Raw genomic sequence first — 19,601 nt, 5'->3', positions numbered from 1 at the left:
GATATGTGTGCAGCCCCCTAGATTATAATCAGTATATGTACCGGAGACACGTGCATGTGAAGGGGGCCTAGGTGAGAGCTCTGATGAAGAAGTTCTTCATTCTGTGGACATTAGGCAATGCTATTGTACATATATGTGCTCAGCAGCACTCTCATGACATATCAGATGATAAAATAAACAGCTCAAGATTAGTGTTGAGCGAGTATGTTCTGTTAACTCTTTCGGCAAGTATGCTCGGGCGAGCTGTCTATTTCTTACACATTCCTCCCATGTAATAAAACTGTCAAACAGTTGCAAATCATGTACACGGGAGCGATTTAACCTTATCACTGAGCAGCTGTAAATACTCGGAACTCGGCCCGAGCATACTCGCCAAACATACTCGCTCAACACTACTCAAGATCTATCCAACAGGATGATAATAATATACTCCTCTACATTTATATTATATACAGCCAGAGTATCAATAAAACATAACCTTTAATTAGATAAAGTAAAATAACATAAACCACATAATAAAGTGCTCATAGTGCCTGTGCTCATTAAAAAAATCACGATCTCACCCAGAACTTGATGACTCAGATGGATCCTAGGTACGGAGACAGGTCAGTCAAAATACAGGAGTACAGATCAATGTTCTCTATGTACCCTGTCCTGCTCTGTTTGTCTTCTGCTCTGACAAGAGCAGTTCCCAAGTGAAGCCTATATCAATTAAATACCCCCAAAAGAAAAATAGCCTTCCCAACGCTGTTTTAGAGATATATTTTGGAGATACTCTGGCTATATATAATATAATATCAGATGATAAAACCTGAATGTCCTAGCCTAATAATTGCTTTGAACTTTGATCTGTCTTGTTCTTTATATTAAAATAAAACATTTTTTAGAAATAAAAGTTTACTGGAAAAATCTTCAAATTTGCTTGTGCACAATTTTGGTTGACTCTTTTTCACATAACTGTTTTTTGTGAATAGAAGGAAAAAAAAAGTTGATTGTTACTGTAAGTGAATAAAAACATAACCAGAATTTCAAATAAAAATGTTCTGCTCAAATTATACGTTTTTGCATATTTAATATGTGCATCCACTTCACCTCTCCATGTCTCCTTTGCCCTTTGGTGGTAACACCTTTTATGAATTATGATCTAACTCATAGAATATAATCTTCCCATTCTCCTAAATCATTAAATATTTTATATATTTTTTTCACTTGCTCTACAGATTTTTGGGTAACAACTGCAGTATTAGGCATCAAGCACTTGATGGCAACAGCGTACCATAAATGGTTATCACAACTTTCTATTCTTCTTTCCATCAGGTTAGAGATATGACATCCCTGCGTAATGTGAATCTATCATTTACTGTGAACATCAAGCTGCATTACTTTCGTATCACTGTACTGTTACTGGCATCAGAACCACAACCACGTGTCCAGTGCGTTACTGCCCATCTTATGCAGAGATCAGTAGTCTGCTCCACGATTTCCTTGTGCTGACAGATGTGACTAGTTGCTATGGATATCTACAGTATAAACATAATAACAATTGGACTCAAACTTCAACCCTGAGTCTCAACTCATCACAATCCAGTTCTGCATTACTAAGTATTTGTAATAACACAGCAGACAAGACAAGACATCATCTCATGCCACAAGATGAAATTGTGTCTGAGTTCATACAAAAGCTAAATCAAAGAAATGGAGTATATAGGGTAGCTGCATAAGAGTACAAACATCCAAAAAATACACAGGATCCAGACCATATGGAATTACCACTAGCAAGGAATACAGACTGCACAGACGTTCATTGATGGTAGTGTGCTTCAGCCTGAGACAAAGACGGTGGCCCAGGAGCAGCACCATCTTGTCCTTGGGTCCTGTCTACCATTGCAACTTACCCAATTCAATTGATGGGGCTGAGCTGCAGTCAAAAATGTAGTAGCAATTAAGCATACAAATGCTGTTCTGATAGTAAGGTATACACAGGAATATCTTTTATTGAAAGGGGACCTCTCACCGGTCAAAGGTGGCCAGTTTTTTTTTTCTTTTTACATTCTTGCTGCTCCCAAAATATTCTGTGTTTTGTTTCTTGTTTTTATCCTAATCATATGATTCAAGAGATATGGTCCTTTTTCTTAGTGCTAATTTTTACGGTCTTTACAAGGGGGTATGGCTCACAGAGTAATAATGCGGAGCAGTTTAAAGACACACCACAAAGAATCACACCCCCTTGGTAAGGAGCATAAAAATTAGCACTGAAAAAAGGATCATATATCTGGAAATCTCATGGGGAGCAGTGGGAATAAAGTAAGAGCAAAAACTGGAAACTTATCCTGGTGACTGGACATCTTTAACACTATAAGGGGATGTGCACACATAAAGTCTTTGGTGCATAAATTTCTGCACCATTTTTGCATGTCTTGGCAACAAAAATCCTGCGTAATTAGGCACGTTTTGATGCATTTTTTATATGCTTTTTTATATGCAGATTTTTCCCCACTAATTAGTATGGTGGAAATCAAAAGCAAAAAAATTTCAAAGAATTGACATGCTGCAGATTGAAATCTGCTCCAAATCAGCAAGTAAAATATAAGCAACGTGCGCATGAGGCTTCAGGATTCTCATTCAATTTTCTGGCATCAGTAATCCCTTCAGGTTTTCTGACAAACCTACATTTAAGAAAACGCAATAAATCTGTGGTGTGTACACAGACCCTTAGATAGGGCATGACCAGTATGCTATATTTGCACATTTAACAGTGCTTCTGCATTTCAAGTTGGCTACAGAATAGTTTTTAAAAAGAGTCTGCCACCTCCAAAACTCTAATTCAATTTATACACTTATATAGGAGCCTTTGCCCTATATAAATAAAAATCATACAGTGGCTTGTGAAAGTATTCACCCCCCTTGGGTTTTTACATATTTTGTTACATTACAATATTTTGTAATCTGATTTGTGTGTCAGCACTAAAAAGTCTAAGTTGGTGAAGTGAGAAAAATATAGGCATAAATTATATTTATGGGCTCAAGTAAATAATACATTTCTGGTGCAAGCAATTCACATGCTTGGTGAAAGGAAATCCAACTGTGTGCAATCTAAGTGTCACATGGTCGGTCAGTATATACATACTTTTTCTGGAAGGCCACAGAGGCTGCCAAATCATTAAGCAAGAGGCACCACTAACCAAACAACACCATGAAGACCAAGGAGATCTCAAAACAAGTCAGGGACAAAGTTGTTGAGAAGTACAAGTCAGGGATGGGGTATAAAAAAATAACGCAATCTCTTATAATCCCCCAGAGTACCATCAAATTCATTATCATCAAATGGAGACAACAAGGTACCACAACAAACCTGCCAAGAGTTGGCCGTCCACCAAAATGCGTGGCCCGGGCAAGGAGGTCATTAATCAGATAAGCAGCACCAAGACTTGAGTATCTGTCCAGACTTGAAGACTGCTGTTCATCAGAGGGAATGATCTAACTTGAATGAGCTGGAGCAGTTTTGCCTTGAGGAATGGGCAGAAATCCCAGTGGCAAGATGTGGAAAGCTCATCGAGACTTATCCAAAGCGACTTGCAGCTATAATTGCTGCAAAAGGAGGCTCTACAAAGTACTGACTTTTGGGGGCTGAATAGTTATGCACACTAAAGTTTTCAGTTATTTTGTCCCATTTGTTATTTGCTTCACAAAAAAAGCAAATATTCACAGTTGCAGACATGTTCTTTACATGAGCTGATGCAAACCCTCAAAAAAACCTGTGAAATTCCAGGTTGTGAGGTAGCAAAACATGAAAAATGACAAGGGGGGTGAATACTATCGCAAGCCACTTTACCTGTAGTGTAGATTAACTTATTTTGATGTACATAAAGCAATTTTATTGAATATATAAATTACCGGTCCTTCCTGCACCCCTGGCATGGCCAAGGGCTCAGTAGACTCTTCTTTCCACTCAGTTACAATCCCCCACACCTCCCTTTATCATGATTGATAGCACTCACTTTGGAGAATCCTAAGTCCTGCACACACTGACCCTGCAGCAGCCGAGAGCACACACAGTATCAGTTCTCCCTTCCCTATCTTGCAGCAGCCACTCACTGCACATAGCATTACACAGCAGCGGGCGGCCCATGCGGACAGAATAGAGTGATGAGGGTGCGCACACACTGTCACTGCAGGAGTCCAGCAAGTGCGGGCACATCCAGTGTTAATATATTAACAAGGCTTGAACTGTGGCCCTTGTGCTGTAAAAACAAAATAGCACTGTGAGGAAAATTCATTACAAGTTTTACTTGTGGCTGCATAGTTGTTATTTACGCCAAAATGTCACATGATGGTTACAAAATGTGACACATCTTTACCTATACACATGTCAAGAGATGATATTCCAATCTTTATTCCACCACCTACTGGAGCAAGTCGGCAACTTTTTGTACAAGTTTTAAAAAGTCACAAATGGTAAATCTGGTTTTACTTTTTTGTACATTGTTAATCTCACTCAGATAAAACACTCACTTTTAAATAGTGGAAAGAGCAGTGAAAAAAAGCAATTTTTGCTGTTTTTGTGCACAAAAAGGCTTTTCTTCTTGCCAAAAACTGGTGCAGAAAAGCTGCATAGACACTGGATGAGACCAAAGCTGCCCCTGAAGATGGACATATTCCTCATATAATATATTTTCTGGTAATCTTAGCTGCCTCCTTCACGTTTATCAACATGAAAAGTAATGTTCTCCCACACTCCAGACTACATATTTTACTAACAAGGTCTGAATATTTTCCAGGGGTCTGGAGACTGATTGGGAGTGGCCAGAAACCATATGTTTTCTATGGAAACGTGCCACGTACATTGTGTGGAGTTTGCAGTTTTAAGTGAAGAACTAGTTTAAAACATAAAATATTAAATAAAACCATGACGGCAGAGCCGTTCTTATGTGGAGAGATGTGACAATGTCTTGTTTTACTGTATGTATGTGCTTTCATGTTTTCCTGTGGTTTATACTGCCTCATTTCTTTTGTATAGCAGGTACTACACAACTGCCAGTTACACAGGATATCGTTTTGTGCTGATGATAAAACAGACAAAAGGATTTTTACATTCATATGCAAGGATTCCGAGTCCAATAAGCACTTATGTTATGTGTTCGACAGCGAGAAGTGTGTAAGTATGCCAGATGTTATAGGGCGTTTCTTTGTCTTACATGGAAAGGGATTGGCTTGGCTGAAGACTGTTATAACACTGGGGATCAGATGAAATCTGCAGATGTTTGTCTTCAATAATGGCTCCAACGTGTCATGAGAAAACAGATCAAGATGTTACATTTGTATTTCTTCCCATGCTCGGCTTTATGCATCTCTAATTTAGGGTTTCTTTGCCCTATGTGTTACAGTTTCCTTTTTTATGCAGAAGTGAAAAATGATAATTTTTGCAGATTAAACAATTTTTGCAGATTACAATGTTTTCTTACAATTCTGAAGAAAATCCTAATAGACCTGTAGGTTGCAGTTTACAATCATATAAGCCTGTTACAGATTGTATAGATTACATGATTGCCCTCTGCAAACGTTTCCTAGGAAAACTTTATATATACCCAGACTTTTGCCATCAGAAAGACAAAGGATTTAAAAAACATACGTTTTCGTGCAGCACCAGTACAAAGTAATAGAGTCCTACAGTATATGACATAAAAATCACAAGGACTTGAAGTGCAAACCCTGTTTAATCAAATTTTTGATCCCTGATAGAGATTTGCTAAGAAGTCTTAATGGGGAATTGATAATAAATAATAATAATCTTTAATTTTATATAGCGCTAACATATTCCACAGCGCTTTACATACATTATCATCGCTGTCCCCATTGGGGCTCACAATCTAGATTCCCTATCAGTATGTCTTTGGAGTGTGGGAGGAAACCGGAGAACCCGGAGGAAACCCACGCAAACACAGGGAGAACATACAAACTCCTTGCAGATGTTGTCCTTGGTGGGATTTGAACCCAGTACCCCAGTGCTGCAAGGCTGCAGTGCTAACCACTGCGCCACCGTGCTGCTTGATCTAATTTTTCTATCTAGAAAAACATCTAGGACTAAGATATATATCTGATTTTAATCGATCATGCCTCAGAATACATGCAAATAAGAAAATGGACGATTTTATGTTTTGGATAAGGCATTGATAATATTATTTTACACTAATGTTTGCTTATACAGTAAAACCTTCACAGCACCATACATGTTTTGATGGTGGAAATGTCCCTTTGTTTTATGAATGAAAGATAGGCCATTGTGATGAGGACATTTGTAACATCCCCTTTTGGTAAGCACCAAGTACATCACTAAATAGCTTAGAGCATCAGCAATAAATAAAACCGCCGCACACCACTTTGTTTCTGACGTATCACACCACTTCTGGCAGATGTCTAGGTTAATATTCAGTACTAAGAGGGATTGCAGCTATGTGACCCTTTCTGTTCCACAGGTGAAAGCTTACTGTAGGTGAGCATTGTAATGCCATTCACCACAGATATTCAACTGCAATCGTCTACCACCTTCTCAGCCAACAAATATCCAACATCTTGCAGATATACTAGCACCCCCAATTGCCTCTATTGTTATCAGCTTCATAACATCCTTTATTATAGACTAATTAATTGTTTCCTAAGGGTATGTTTACATCTTGTTCTGTTAAAACATTCTGGGAATTACCGACCCCTTCTTACCCTGAAACTAGCCATAGGTCACTATTCCTCCATTTGAGGCCAAAGGAATCTCTTTTCAGTCTTTTCAGGATGGTTAGGGGGTGGGCATGACGCGCCCCCTGGGCCGTGGGGTACTCGGCAGCCGGGCCTCTGGTTGCTGGGGGATATCACGGTGGCTGGCCCGGTCCGTGACCCAGGGTGGTCAGTAAAAAGGGGAATATTTATAAGGGATTTAAGTGTTCGTGACGCCACCTGTGGAATGCAGCTAAGGGGTGCCGCCGCTGCGGAGCAGTCCTCTGGAGCTGGTGTTATGGCAGCAGGGATGGTGTAGCTCTCCACAGGTAGAGCTAGCTCCAGGGCAGCGTGGGGTGTAATGGATGGTGGTGCAGAGGAGAGACGGCAGGACGGTCCCGGAGGAAAGACGGACACTCACACGGGGGTAAGCTTCAGTACCTTTACTGGTGATGGTGCAGGCACGGTCCAGGGTACTCCAGGTGAAGGGTGCACTTTTGGACTCTCCCCAGTGAGCGGGTATAGGGCCTCCTGATCCTTTGCTTTATTCTCTAAGCTTCTGACCTGCCTGGAGCTAGGCCTAGCTTGGTTACTGTCTCTCTTTGCACCTGCTGACCTGGTGGTAGTGCCTTCTCTTTGGAGATCACTCTACCGGGACACTGGGGCCTCCGTGACTCCTAGCCCTGGTACTGTAATCAGAATTTGGTGAACCTGGGACCTGTAGTCCTCCAGTGGTTCCGGTGGTTCTTACTGGGTGTAAAGGGTCCCTGTAGGCGCGGACCCGGTGTCCGGTATATATATTGGGGTGAGCCTGGTATGCTCCTCTGCCCCCTCGCTACTTCTTCCTTCTCTTCTCGCCTTCGGCCCACTCAAGGCCCTCACTAGGCCTTCACCCGTGCTGTAGGCCTTGGATCACCTAAGCACAGCAGCCAGCGTGCTGCCTCTTCGCTGCTCTCTGAGCGTCAGCACGCTCTCAGCTCAACTCTGAGCTCTGTCCCTCTCTGTCTCTAAGCAGGAACTAATCTCCGCTGCCTGGCTCCACCCTCCCTATATATATCCCTATCAGGCTCCCTCTGATGGTCTGAGGTGGTAGGGTGGAGGTGTGTGAATGTGTGAGGGCCCCTTGTGGAGAAGTCCATCCATTCACCCTTCTGGGTTATGTGGCACCAATGTACAGCAGGGCGCCACATCCCCCCTAGTAAAACTCAGTACTCCTGGACTGAAGCATTTTTCACAAAACAGGTTAAACAATAACATTTCTTCCCTTTATGGGAGGCACTTTTCTTAAACGTTACAGGTAACATTATAATACAATAATTACCATTATAAATAACATTAATTCGGTTACAGTAAGTCCCGTAACCTGGTGTCCATTTCACCGATGAAGGAACATGAGGGACCCGCCTGAAAACCCTCAACGTAGGCCCTGGGCGTGGCTACAGGGCATAGGTGATCCAGGTGCTGGACCACGTCTTTGGTCACGCCAAATGGGTTTTTGTTCCATAGTCACTAAAGGGGCACTCCAGGGAGTGCAACTATGTACATGACAGTTTTTGTTTTTTTGGGCTGCTCACAGTCCTCAGCCACCGAGTCCTTTATATATACCCTGACGGGTTATTAAATAAACACATATAGTTAATTTCAGTTTATACAATAAACATTGTGCAATACCCTATTGGGTAACTATTTATACTACAGGTATTTTTAACTTACTCCCTATACCTGACAGGGGTCTGGCCTTTTGTGCTACGCTATTTTCCGCTCTATGTGTTAGTGGACTGCAAGACTGCCTTAACCTCTCTATGGGACTGGCAAGTACACTGGTCACTGGGCCCCCTGGCTCCACTTCTACCAGTGATCCTTCTTCCGGGGATTCTTCCTGAGCCGGCTCTTCTGGGGCACTTACAGGTCTTACTTGCAGTGAAGAGTCTTCTGGCTGTTGGTAGAAGTGTAGCACCGGTATTATTACCGCTCCATCCAGTTGAGGCCAATCTGCCAGGAAATCTCCCAAGACAGTATGGAGTGTTTCTTCTTTAGGCTCCTCTGGTACGGTGAGAGGCACTTCCCCCTGGGGCCTCAGCTGACCTGGGCACAACTTCAGATGGTCTCTTGATACCGTTGCAGTCGTTCTTCCTCCGTCTTTGCTAATTAGACAAGTTTTCCTATTGTTGAATGTGGAATTCAACACAGTGTAAGGTTCCCTTCCCCACTGGTCATCAAGCTTGTGGCTTCTTCTCTTTCGTTTCAGCACAACTTCTCAAGGTGTCAAGGGTTCTGCGGGTGCACTCTTGTTGTACTGTGCTTCCTGCTTATCTCTCACCCTACTTAGAATGTCTTCGACACAGGCCTGTACTCTCTTGTACTGCTTTTGTCGGGTCACATCCCAGTCTTCAGTGGACATATCTGCTTCTGGCTCTACCACTCCAAGCTCCAGGTCCATGGGCAACTTTCCGGGTCTTGCTCTCATGATCTACGCTGGAGTACAATTGGTGGAACTCACAGGTATGTGATTGTACAGATCTACCAGGTCAGGTAGCTTGTCTGGCCACTGGTTTCTTTCTTCTAGAGGTAAGGGCTTCAACAGGTCGATGACTATATTATTCATCTTTTCACATAACCCATTGGTTTGGGGGTGGTACGGTGTAGTCCGGATCTTCTTACACCTATACAGATGGCAAAACCCTTTGAGCAGCTCGGCTTCAAAGGCAGGGCCTTGATCCGTCAGCACTTTATCCGGGTATCCATGAGGCCTGCAGAAGTAGGCTTGAAACGTCCTTGCTGCAGTTTCTGTCGTCAGATCCTTGACGGGGGCTACCACCAGGAACCGGGAGTAGTGATCCACCATGGTCAGGGCATAGGAGCAGCCTGACCTGCTGGGTGACAGCTTGACGTGATCCAAAGCGACGATCTCCAGAGGCTGGGTTGTCCTGATGGACTGCAGGGGTGCCTTCTGGCTGCTGTAGTCTTTTCTTCTGAGACTACAGGGTCCACAATCCCGGCACCACCTCTCTATGGAACTCTGCATTCCAACCCAATAAAACCGATTCTTCAGGAGGGTTTCCAGATTCTTCCAGCCAAAGTGCCCTGCTTGATCGTGGTAGGCCTCCAATACCATCCGGATGTCTGTCCTGGGCACTACGATCTGCCGTACCATCTCATGGGTCCTAGGGTTGACATACCTTCGGCACAGCTTCTCTCTATAGGTGAACACCCGGCTTCTCTCATTCCACAGTTGCTTGGCTTGTGGAGAAGCGTCCTTCTCCAGGGAGGAACCTTCCTGGGTTATCAGTTCTTTGATACGGCTGACAACCGGGTCGCTTTCCTGGGTCTCCTTTCAACTGTGGTGAGGTAAAGGGTTTAGTGTCTTACCACGATAACTCCTGGAGGTGTGCTGCTCGTGGACCATCCCAATTCTGTGGAAGGCAGGTAGCTCAATCTCCTCCATGTCATCCACTTTTTCTTCAGTGTCCGACTGGTACGGCATTCTGGATAGGGCATCGGCGTTGGCGTTCTTGTGGCCTGTCCGGTACTTGATAGTGAACTGATAGTTTGACAGCCGGGCCATCCAACGCTGTTCCAAGGCTCCCAAATTGGCTGTCTCTAGATGCGTCAAGGGGTTGTTGTCAGTGTAAGCCATGAACTTACTGGAGGCCAAGTAGTGCTTGAATCGTTCAGTGATGGCCCAGACCAAGGCCTGGAGCTCCAACTTGAAGGAGCTATAATTTTCTGGATTCCTCTCGGTAGGACGAAGCTTCCTGCTGGCATAGGCAATCACCTTCTCTTTGCCATACTTCTGACTCAACACAGCTCCTAATCCCTCGTTGCTGGCATCAGTGTACAGAAGGAAAGGTTGGCTGTAGTCAGGGTAGGCCAGGATTTCTTCTCTGGTCAGGATCTCTTTCATCACTGCAAAAGACTCAGCCTGCTCTTTACCCCACTGGAAGGGGGGGTTCTTGCCTCTGTGGGACTGTCCTACCAGGAGATCTTGCAAAGACGCTGCCTTCTTGGTGTAGTCCTTTACAAACCTCCGGTAATACCCGACCAGTCCCAGGAACTGACGTACCTCCTTGAGATTCTTCGGTTCTGGCCATTTCTGGATGGCAGTGACCTTCTCTGGGTCTGGTGCTACTCCTTCTGGACTGACGATGTGCCCCAGGTACTGAACCTTCCATTTGAGCAGGTGACACTTGGAAGGCTTCAATTTCATCCCATACCGGGACAACGATTCAAATACCTCCGCCAGGTGCTTCAAATGGTCCTCATACGTCTTGGAGTACACTATCACGTCATCCCGGTATAGCAGCACGGTTTCGAAGTTACGGTGTTCCAAACAGCACTCCATCAATCTCTGGAACGTTCCAGGGGCGTTGCAGAGTCCGAACGGCATACTGTTGAACTCGCAGAGTCCCATCAGGGTAGTGAAGACCGTCTTCTCCCGGTCCTCCTCAGCAACTGCTACTTGCCAGTACCCACTAGTGAGGTCAAGGGTAGAGAAGTAATTTGCAGACTTTAATGCAGCCAGGGATTCCTCTATATGGGGCAAAGGGTATGCATCTTTATGTGTTATGCGATTTACCTGTCTGTAATCTACACACATCCTCATGCTTCCATCCTTTTTCCTGACTAGGACCAGGGGAGCTGCCCAGGGGCTACAGCTATCTCTTATGACCCCTGCTTTCGTCATGTCGTGCAACATTTCCTTCGCTTTCTGGTAGTGTGCTGGTGGGATTGGCCTGTAACGTTCTTTGATGGGTGGCCTGTAACGTTCTTTGATGGGTGGATGGTCACTTGTGGGTATATGGTCTTGTACCCCTTTAATCCTCCCAAAATCAAGTGGGTGTTTGCTGAATACCTGTTCGTATTCCTGGACCACCCTGTATACCCCTTGTTTTTGATGGACTGGAGTGGCGTCAGTCCCAACATGGAGCTGTTGACACCAATCCTCCAACTGAGTTTCAGAGTCATTGTCCTCCACTGTATCTGGTGGGGTCAAGGATTCCACTGTGTGTATGGCGTTGTTATCCACAGTATACAACCTGGCAACAGTGGCATATCTTGGTAATTTAACTTCATCCTCCCCATAATTTTGGAGTCGTACTGGTACCCTCCCATTGCGTACATCAACCACCCATCTGGCAGTTAAGAGTATAGGTCTGTGCTCCGAACTAATGGGCTCCACTACCGCCTGATAGTTCTGTCCTTTGAGACCTATTGCTGCTCTACACCAAATCAGCATTTCACTCATCAGGGGAATCACAATGGGTACCGGGTCTGTCACCCGTACATTACCAATTTCACCACCTGATATCTTTACCTGTTGCTGGTACAAAAGGGCTCGGATCTCTTTCTGGAGCACCCTCCTCTGCCCTGGTTTGGCGGTGTCAGCAATCTGTTGAAGCAAAAACAACACTTCTCCCAAACAGTTACCGACAATATTTGTACCAAGTATCATATACAAGTCTGTATCACCAGGATTAGACTCCACTACAATCAGTCCTTGGTCCTTTAGTTCTGCTCTCCCCACCTTCACTGTCACGTCCTTAACCCCTACTAGGTTAAGAGGAAGGCCGTTAGAGGCATACACGGAGAAGTTCGGGGCTGGCAGCCGGAGTTCATCTATGGACCAGAACCTTTTGTAGAGGACATCAGGCATGATGGTTACCTGAGATCCAGTGTCCAGCAGGGCAGGTGTCGAGATGGCATCCAGCACAATGGACAGGAAAGGTCTTCCTCCCACGAACCGATGGTACCAGTTTGATGGGCCTGCTTGATTTACTCCTGGGTGTCGGCCCTCGGCCCCAGGGTTTGCTCGTTTAAAGGACAGTTCCGCACTGTGTGGCCTGCCTTCTGGCAGCGATAGCAGATGATTTCTCCTGGAGGGCGACGTTGGTCGTTGGTCCTCCCACGGGGTGGCGGTGTCCTCCTACGGGGCGGCGTTGCCCTCCTACGGGGTGGCGTTGTCCTCCTTTTTCTCCTCATCCAGGGGACATCCTCAGGGCTGTTGGCGAGTAGGATCCTTCCTTCCGGCTCGGGCTCCGTCTGTAGCTGCAGGGTGCTCAGGACAGTGGCCAGGGTTTTACTTAACTGGCGCACTGCAGAGCGTAGGCTGTCCAGCTCGCTAGGAGGCACTGTTTGCATCTTTGTTTCCGCCGTTAATGAAGGAGCAGTGGGTGCTGCGGGCACTGGGGTGGCCCCACCCTGGTAACGCTGGATAGCAGTATCTAATGTTTCCAGGGGCTGCGGCCCCTTTATAGCCATGTCCTTAAGGGTGTCAAAGGTGGCATCTGGATGGTCTAAGGCCCACCACCGTACAGTTCTGCTCTCCTCCTGGGACCTCAACCCCTGGATGAACTGTTCCGTCAGCATTTTATTTTTATTTTGTATGCTGGCTGAACTAACCGGTTTCAAGGTCCCGGACACTGTCCTCAGGTTTCTGGACACAATGGTAGAACCTCATCCGGAGATCCGTCTCAGTGCGGTTTTCAAACACAGTTTGCAGTCTCTTAAAGATGATGGATTCTGATTCCTGGTCTGCGGCTGGCCAGGTTTCAACTTCCCACTCTGCGGCACCAGTCACTTGTCCCAGCACAACAGCGGCTCTCTGTTTACCGGTCATAGAATACATGTCCAGCACACCGCATATTTTCCTCTTGAATCCGGACAGGGTGTCTGGTTTGCCATTATACTGGGGAAGCCATTTCGCTCCAGGGATATACGGCAGGGCCATGGGTATCAATGGGCTCACGACCCCTGCTGGTGGAGCGGCCGCTCTGGCCTGTGCAGCGCCGGGCGCAGGTTGGGCATCTGGAGCATTAACCGGTGCTCCGGCGGCTTGCTGGTCATCGGCCATTGTTGCGCCCCCCTAGTGAACCGGAGCCTACCTTCTTCACTTTCTTTTTCAGGTAGGCCGCAGCTTCGCAGGCAGCGGTCTTTTTCCAGGACCTTGCGTCTCTCACGTCTGACGTCAGAGCGTCCTCTGGGCTCCTTCCAGGACCTGACTCTTCCTGGTTTGACGTCAGGGGCGGGGCGTTTCCTGGGCTTCGCGAGCTTCCAGCGGTTACGCCTCTCCGATTCCCGCGGTTACACCCCTCTTCTTCCCGCGTGGCGACAGGAAGATGGCGGACAATAGCGGGAAATCTCAGGAATGGCGGGAAACCTTCACCACAGTGAGTATTACAGTCTTTCTAAGGTGCACAGTACCCGGTGGCAACGGGCACGCAATCCTGTTCGTGACGCCAAAGCTGACTCGCCCCCTGGGCCGTGGGATACTCGGCAGCCGAGCCTCTGGTTGCTGGGGGATATCATGGTGGCTGGCCCGGTCCGTGACTCAGGGCAGTCAGTAAAAAGGGGAATATTTATAAGGGATTTAAGTGTTCATGACTCCACCTGTGGAATGCGGCTAAGGGGTGCCGCCGCTGCGGAGCAGTCCTCTGAAGCTGGTGTTACGGCAGCAGGGATGGTGTGGCTCTCCACAGGTTGAGTTAGCTCCAGGGCAGTGTGGGGTGTAATGGATGGTGGTGCAGGGGAGAGATGGCAGGACGGTCCCGGAGGAAAGACGGACACTGACACGGGGTAAGCTTCAGTACCTTTACTGGTGATGGTGCAAGCACGGTCCAGGGTACTCCAGGCGAAGGGCACACTTTTGGACTCTCCCCAGTGAGCGGTATAGGGCCTCCTGATCCGTTGCTTTATTCTCTAAGCTTCTGACCTGCCAGGAGCTAGGCATAGCTTGGTTACTGTCTCTCTTTGCACCTGCTGACCTGGTGGTAGGGACTACTCTTTGGAGACCACTCTCCCTGGATGCTGGGGCCTCCGTGACTTCTAGCCCTGGTACTGTAGTCAGAATTTGGTGAACCTGGGACCTGTAGTCCTCCAGGGGTTCCGGTGGTTCCTACTGGGTGTAAAGGGTCCCTGTAGGCGCGGACCCAGTGTCCGGTATATATTGGGGTGAGCCTGGTATGCTCCTCTGCCCCCTCGCTACTTATTCCTTCTCTTCTCGCCTTCGGCCCACTCAAGGCCCTCACTAGGCCTTCACCCGTGCTGTAGGCCTTGGCTCGCCTAAGCACAGCAGCCAGCGCACTGCCTCTTCGCTGCTCTCTGAGCGTCAGCACGCTCTCAGCTCAACTCTGAGCTCTGTCTCTAAGCAGGAACTAATCTCCGCTGCCTGGCTCCACCCTCCCTATATATATCCCTAACGGGCTCCCTCTGCTGGTCTGAGGTGGTAGGATGGAGGTGTGTGAATGTGTGAGGGCCTCTTGTGGAGAAGTCCATCCATGCACCCTTCTGGGTTCTGTGGCACTAATGCGCAGCAGGGCGCCACAGGCATCACATGGCTCATCGGGATTATATGATGGGGTGCACTCCTGCTGGGTTGTTTAAAGCCCGCAGCAGCGAAACGCCCGTTAGGAAGTGTTTGCTATGGGTACAATCTGCTCGGTGGTAAGCATACCTTGATTGCTGTTGCACTTTACGTCTGTGTTCCATCTTTACTTGGTTCTTTACTCACTTTGGGACACTTTATGCCTGGTCCTTTGAGCTCCATATATATTTTGTATGGTTCTACTACTATGCACTGTCACTTTTATGAGATTGATGAATTTGTTGCCTGATTATGTTCATGGGCCTATTCACTATTTATGTACTGTCACTTTTTTCATCTGGTCAGGTTAACTTAGTTATATTGTTAGGTCTATTAATACATATTCTGTATTTGAATTGTCGTATATTTTTACTATGTGCACTGTCACTTTATTTGGGAAAAACTTTTTTCTCCATATATATTCTGACATTATGTAGTTTCAATTAATATTTTCTTATCTATCATGTGCCGAATTGTTCATTACTATTATACTGGTAGTCTCATTTAATTACCATTATGGATTTAATATTAATGATTTGATTACTGACTGTGTTTCCTTGCTATATTTGTACCCCTTGTATGTTATCCCACCTGCTGGATTTTTCTTTTCTTTTTCTATTTTCTTTTTTATTTTAATATATTTAATAAAATTGATATTTTGAATTTATTGCTGTTGTGCAATGGTTTATAGGTTGTCTTGTAGGTAAGTATTGCAATGTCCATTCACCACAGATATACAACTGCAATAATTTACCACCTTCTCAGGCAACAAATATCCAACATCTTGCAGATATACTAGCACCCCCAATCTCCTCTTTTGTTATCAGCTTCATAACCTCCTTTATTATAGGCTAGTTAATTGATTGTTTCCTAAGGGTATGTTTACATCATATTCTGTTAAAACATCCGGGGAATTACCGTCCCCTTCTTCCCCTGAAACTAGCCATAGGTCACTATTCCTCCATTTGAGGTCAAAGGAATCTCTTTTCATCCTTTTCAGGATGGCAAGGGGGTGGGCATCACATGGCACATATTGCTCACCGGGATTATACGATGGGGTACACTCCTGTTGTGTAACGCAGCCATGTCCCTCCGACATAATAGAAATAGAGGCTTCAGATGTCCATACAACATTCCGCCAACAGCTGTCTCTCCTGACCCCTCATTTTGGCCTAACATCATGCATGCAATGTGTTTTTAATTGTAGGAGCAGAGTGAGTCACAGGAAGACATTCGACATGCCCTATCCATCTCCTCCCTGACATCAGCTGTCAGGGAGAGCCATGAAGCCCTTATATACATTAGATAATCTGCCTGATCAATCAACTGGTTTGACTGTTTTTTCTCAAATGCACATAAGGGCTGGAATGGGACCCTGTGAAACACTGTCAGGAGCAGAGTGGGGGCTGTGCATGTGCTTTTTACATCTGTTTGCATTCATTTTCTATCAGTGTTTATACTGTATGCTTCCATCTATGTGGATCTATAATGAGCAGGATCTGTGAAGAAATGAATGTTCGTACAACCGTTCATCCTCTATACAATTATTGTCGGCAGTGTATCCCTGTTGACATGACGGAATGTGGTGCTGCCAACTATCATTTTTATGTTTGTCTAAGGCTAGGGCCTCACGACCATTTTCTCTATATCCGAGAGAATCGGGTCAATTATGCAAATCACACTCTAATCAGAGTTTGATCAAAGTGTGATCCAATTCTCTTGGATGAGGAGGAGATGGAGAAAAAATTTCTCCATCTTCTTCATTGGTTCAGTCTGTGGAACTCGGACTGCACTCCGTTAAACATCCGACATGTAAAAATCGGGCATGCATGAACTTTTTCATCAGACAGTCTCTGTCCAAGGAAATAATCGGACGTTTGCTTGGCCCCATAGTATACGATTGGTCTGAGTGCGATGTCATCTTTTGTTGGATCGCACTTGGACCAAAAGTATGCTTATCTGCACCTACCCCAAGGGTAGGTGCACACAACCGTTTTCTCTCCATCTGGGAAAAATAGTCAGATTTTTCCAATCAGTCTCTGATCAGAGTGGGATTTTTTTTTCTCAAAGGTGGATAGAAAAAATAAAATAGTTTCTCCACCCTTTCCATTCTGTCAGTCCATGAAAATCGGACCTCACCAATATCATTCGAATGCAGTCCAATGTTTTTCACGGACCAATAGACTTGCATTGCAAAATTTGATCTGACACGCAGCTCAAAATCAGGCATGACTGATTTTTCTTTTTCTCAGACCACTCTGTTTGAGAAAAAAATCGGACATGTTCACAGCCTCATAGAATAACATGGGTACTTTCAATGAAAACTAGGGATAGCACTTGTCCGATATATTTGGTTGTGTGCATGAGCCCCAAAGGATGCAACTAAATGACAAATGAGCTTTACTCATGGTCCTGATGGGTAGTGAATACAAATATTTGTTTGACAAATAATCAGCCCTTGTAAATAGGCCTTTACACATACACATTTCCATTTCATTTTCAGTACTATTAACCTGCAACAATCCTCGTTTTGTCAAGTCATTTTTAAGCTATTGAAACAAAAGAACATAAAGGAGACACAAGTACTGCAAACAATTTGTAAACTGTCTCTGTTTTATTAAGGCTGAAGAGATTACATTAACAATTGGACAAGCCTTTGATCTAGCATATAGAAAGTTCCTTGAATCTGGAGGAAAAGATGTTGAAACAAGAAAACAAATAGCTATCTTGCAAAAAAGGGTAAGTCCAGTGATGTCAGTGCTTGATCTGTATAAAACTGTATACACACTGTTAAGCTATGTTCACACACAGCGTTTTCGCTGCATTTTTTCTGCAGTTTTTCTGCTCTCTTGACAGTAAAAATGCTGTGTTCAAAATGCGGGATTGCTGCGATTTCACAGCGTTTTTGCAGAATTTTTAGCTGCATTTTTTACGTGGATTACTTGTGTGTTTGTTCGCAGAACATGTTTAGTAATGTTAGTTTTATTCACCTAAAACGCAGTGAAAATGGAGCAAAAATGCGTCAAAACCTGTTTGCTGCACTTTCCCAGTGTTTTTACACTTATTTCTTTCTATGGGTGAAAAATGCAGCAAACATTATGAAAGAATTGACATGCTACAGATTTTAATAACACTACAGTGCTGAAATTCAGTCAGGAAAAGAAACAAGCGGGTACAAGAGATTTCTGAAATCTCAAAGCTATTGCGGTTATTGAAAAAAGTAGTTTCTTTTAACGAACGTTTATTGTATGTCAGCTATGTATCAACTGAAGTCAATGGAGGAATACTGTACTCTAGCGCTGCAGTCTTTTCAAACAGCTAGACAGAGGCGATGCTGATTGTCGGACCCTCATCGATTCAGAAAAATGGGACACCAAGCGCAGTAGGGTCTTATCCAAGAGAGAAATAAGGTGTTAGATGATTTGAGGAACTACTCACCTGTCGGGTTTGGGTTAAACCACAAAGAATGAATCAGGATGAATCAGCTGCTGCAGTAGCCTCAGAATGGAAATCCCTGGCAATCAAGGGTTAGGAAAATGAGGGTAGTAGTCCGCGCTGCTGATGAAGATACAAGAAACCAAGGAGCAATGATAGTAAGATCAAGCAGTTTATTCTCTACGCGTTTCAAAGTGGAAGTAAGTTAGTTCAACTAAGGACAAAGTTAGAACTAAGGAAGAAGTTAGAACTAAGAAACGAAGGAAGAAGTTAGTTCAACTTCTAAATGCGTAGAGAATAAACTGCTTGATTATACCATCATTGTTCCGCTGTGTTAAAGGGACGGTTGCAAACAACTTTATTATAATGGAACGCAACCGAACCCGGGGTCCGCGATGCAGCCTGGTGGACTGCGGCCGAACACCTTCCGGGTGAGAAGGAAACAACCAACTTAAATAGCAGTCCCCTCCGTGTTACAGCACACCGGAACGGGAATAGGGATTCGCACTATCTCCGTTAACTGCACGAGAGATGTGCGATAAATAATATATCTGTAGTCCTGTTGCAGCACAGGGACTACACTGTTGGCGCTAGGATGCGTGTGTGACTCACGCCGGCGAATACGTGCCCTCAGCCTGCGTGCTACCGGACTGAGGAGTATCTCTCCACGTGGCTTACAGGTGGTACCGGGAATAGGGTGTCTGCAGACTGCTCGGGGTGTAAGGCGACCCCTTTGTCAGAGCGAGACTGTCAGATGAAGCTACCTGCCTATTTCATCTAGCCTGCCTATTTCCACTAAACCTGCCTGCCAGAAACTAAAGCACACGTGGAGCCCAAGAGACCAAACGTCCACACAACACCATCACTGCTCAATGATCAGAGCGCGCCGCCATGTTTGTGGGCGGGCTTTTTAAAGATTAAGCCCTGCCTACCGTCGCACCATTGGTGACGTCACCCGCGACCAATCAGGTGGTGCTAGGTCACCGGATCAGCTGACTCCCAAACCACCAATCACGGTCCGCCATGTCACGAGCATGCTCAGTACAGAGAATACTGGACTTAGGCTTCAGCAGCCCTGTCTCCCTCCGCAACCTATCCTTCA

General features: G+C 45.3%; 1 protein-coding gene across 20 annotated transcripts in view; it reads left to right on the top strand.

The window, feature by feature from the left end:
* GULP1 (GULP PTB domain containing engulfment adaptor 1) overlaps nucleotides 1-19,601 on the top strand; it is a 1,414,565-nt gene that overhangs the window by 1,168,250 nt on the left and 226,714 nt on the right. For 19 of the 20 annotated variants that reach the window (XM_073646319.1, XM_073646301.1, XM_073646302.1 and 16 more), the window contains 2 exons: nucleotides 5,018-5,155; nucleotides 17,687-17,803. In XM_073646319.1, coding sequence (XP_073502420.1) covers nucleotides 5,018-5,155; nucleotides 17,687-17,803 — 255 coding nt within the window. The remainder of the gene's footprint in view (nucleotides 1-5,017; nucleotides 5,156-17,686; nucleotides 17,804-19,601) is intronic. The other variant, XM_073646318.1, reaches the window with a different exon arrangement.

The sequence above is a fragment of the Phyllobates terribilis genome, unplaced genomic scaffold (assembly GCF_046119375.1).
Source record: "Phyllobates terribilis strain yellow unplaced genomic scaffold, ASM4611937v1 Scaffold_9__5_contigs__length_417890890, whole genome shotgun sequence".
Classification (NCBI taxonomy): domain Eukaryota; kingdom Metazoa; phylum Chordata; class Amphibia; order Anura; family Dendrobatidae; genus Phyllobates; species Phyllobates terribilis.
The sequence above is the reverse complement of the archived record's forward strand: the minus strand, read 5'-3'. Positions and strand labels throughout refer to the sequence as shown.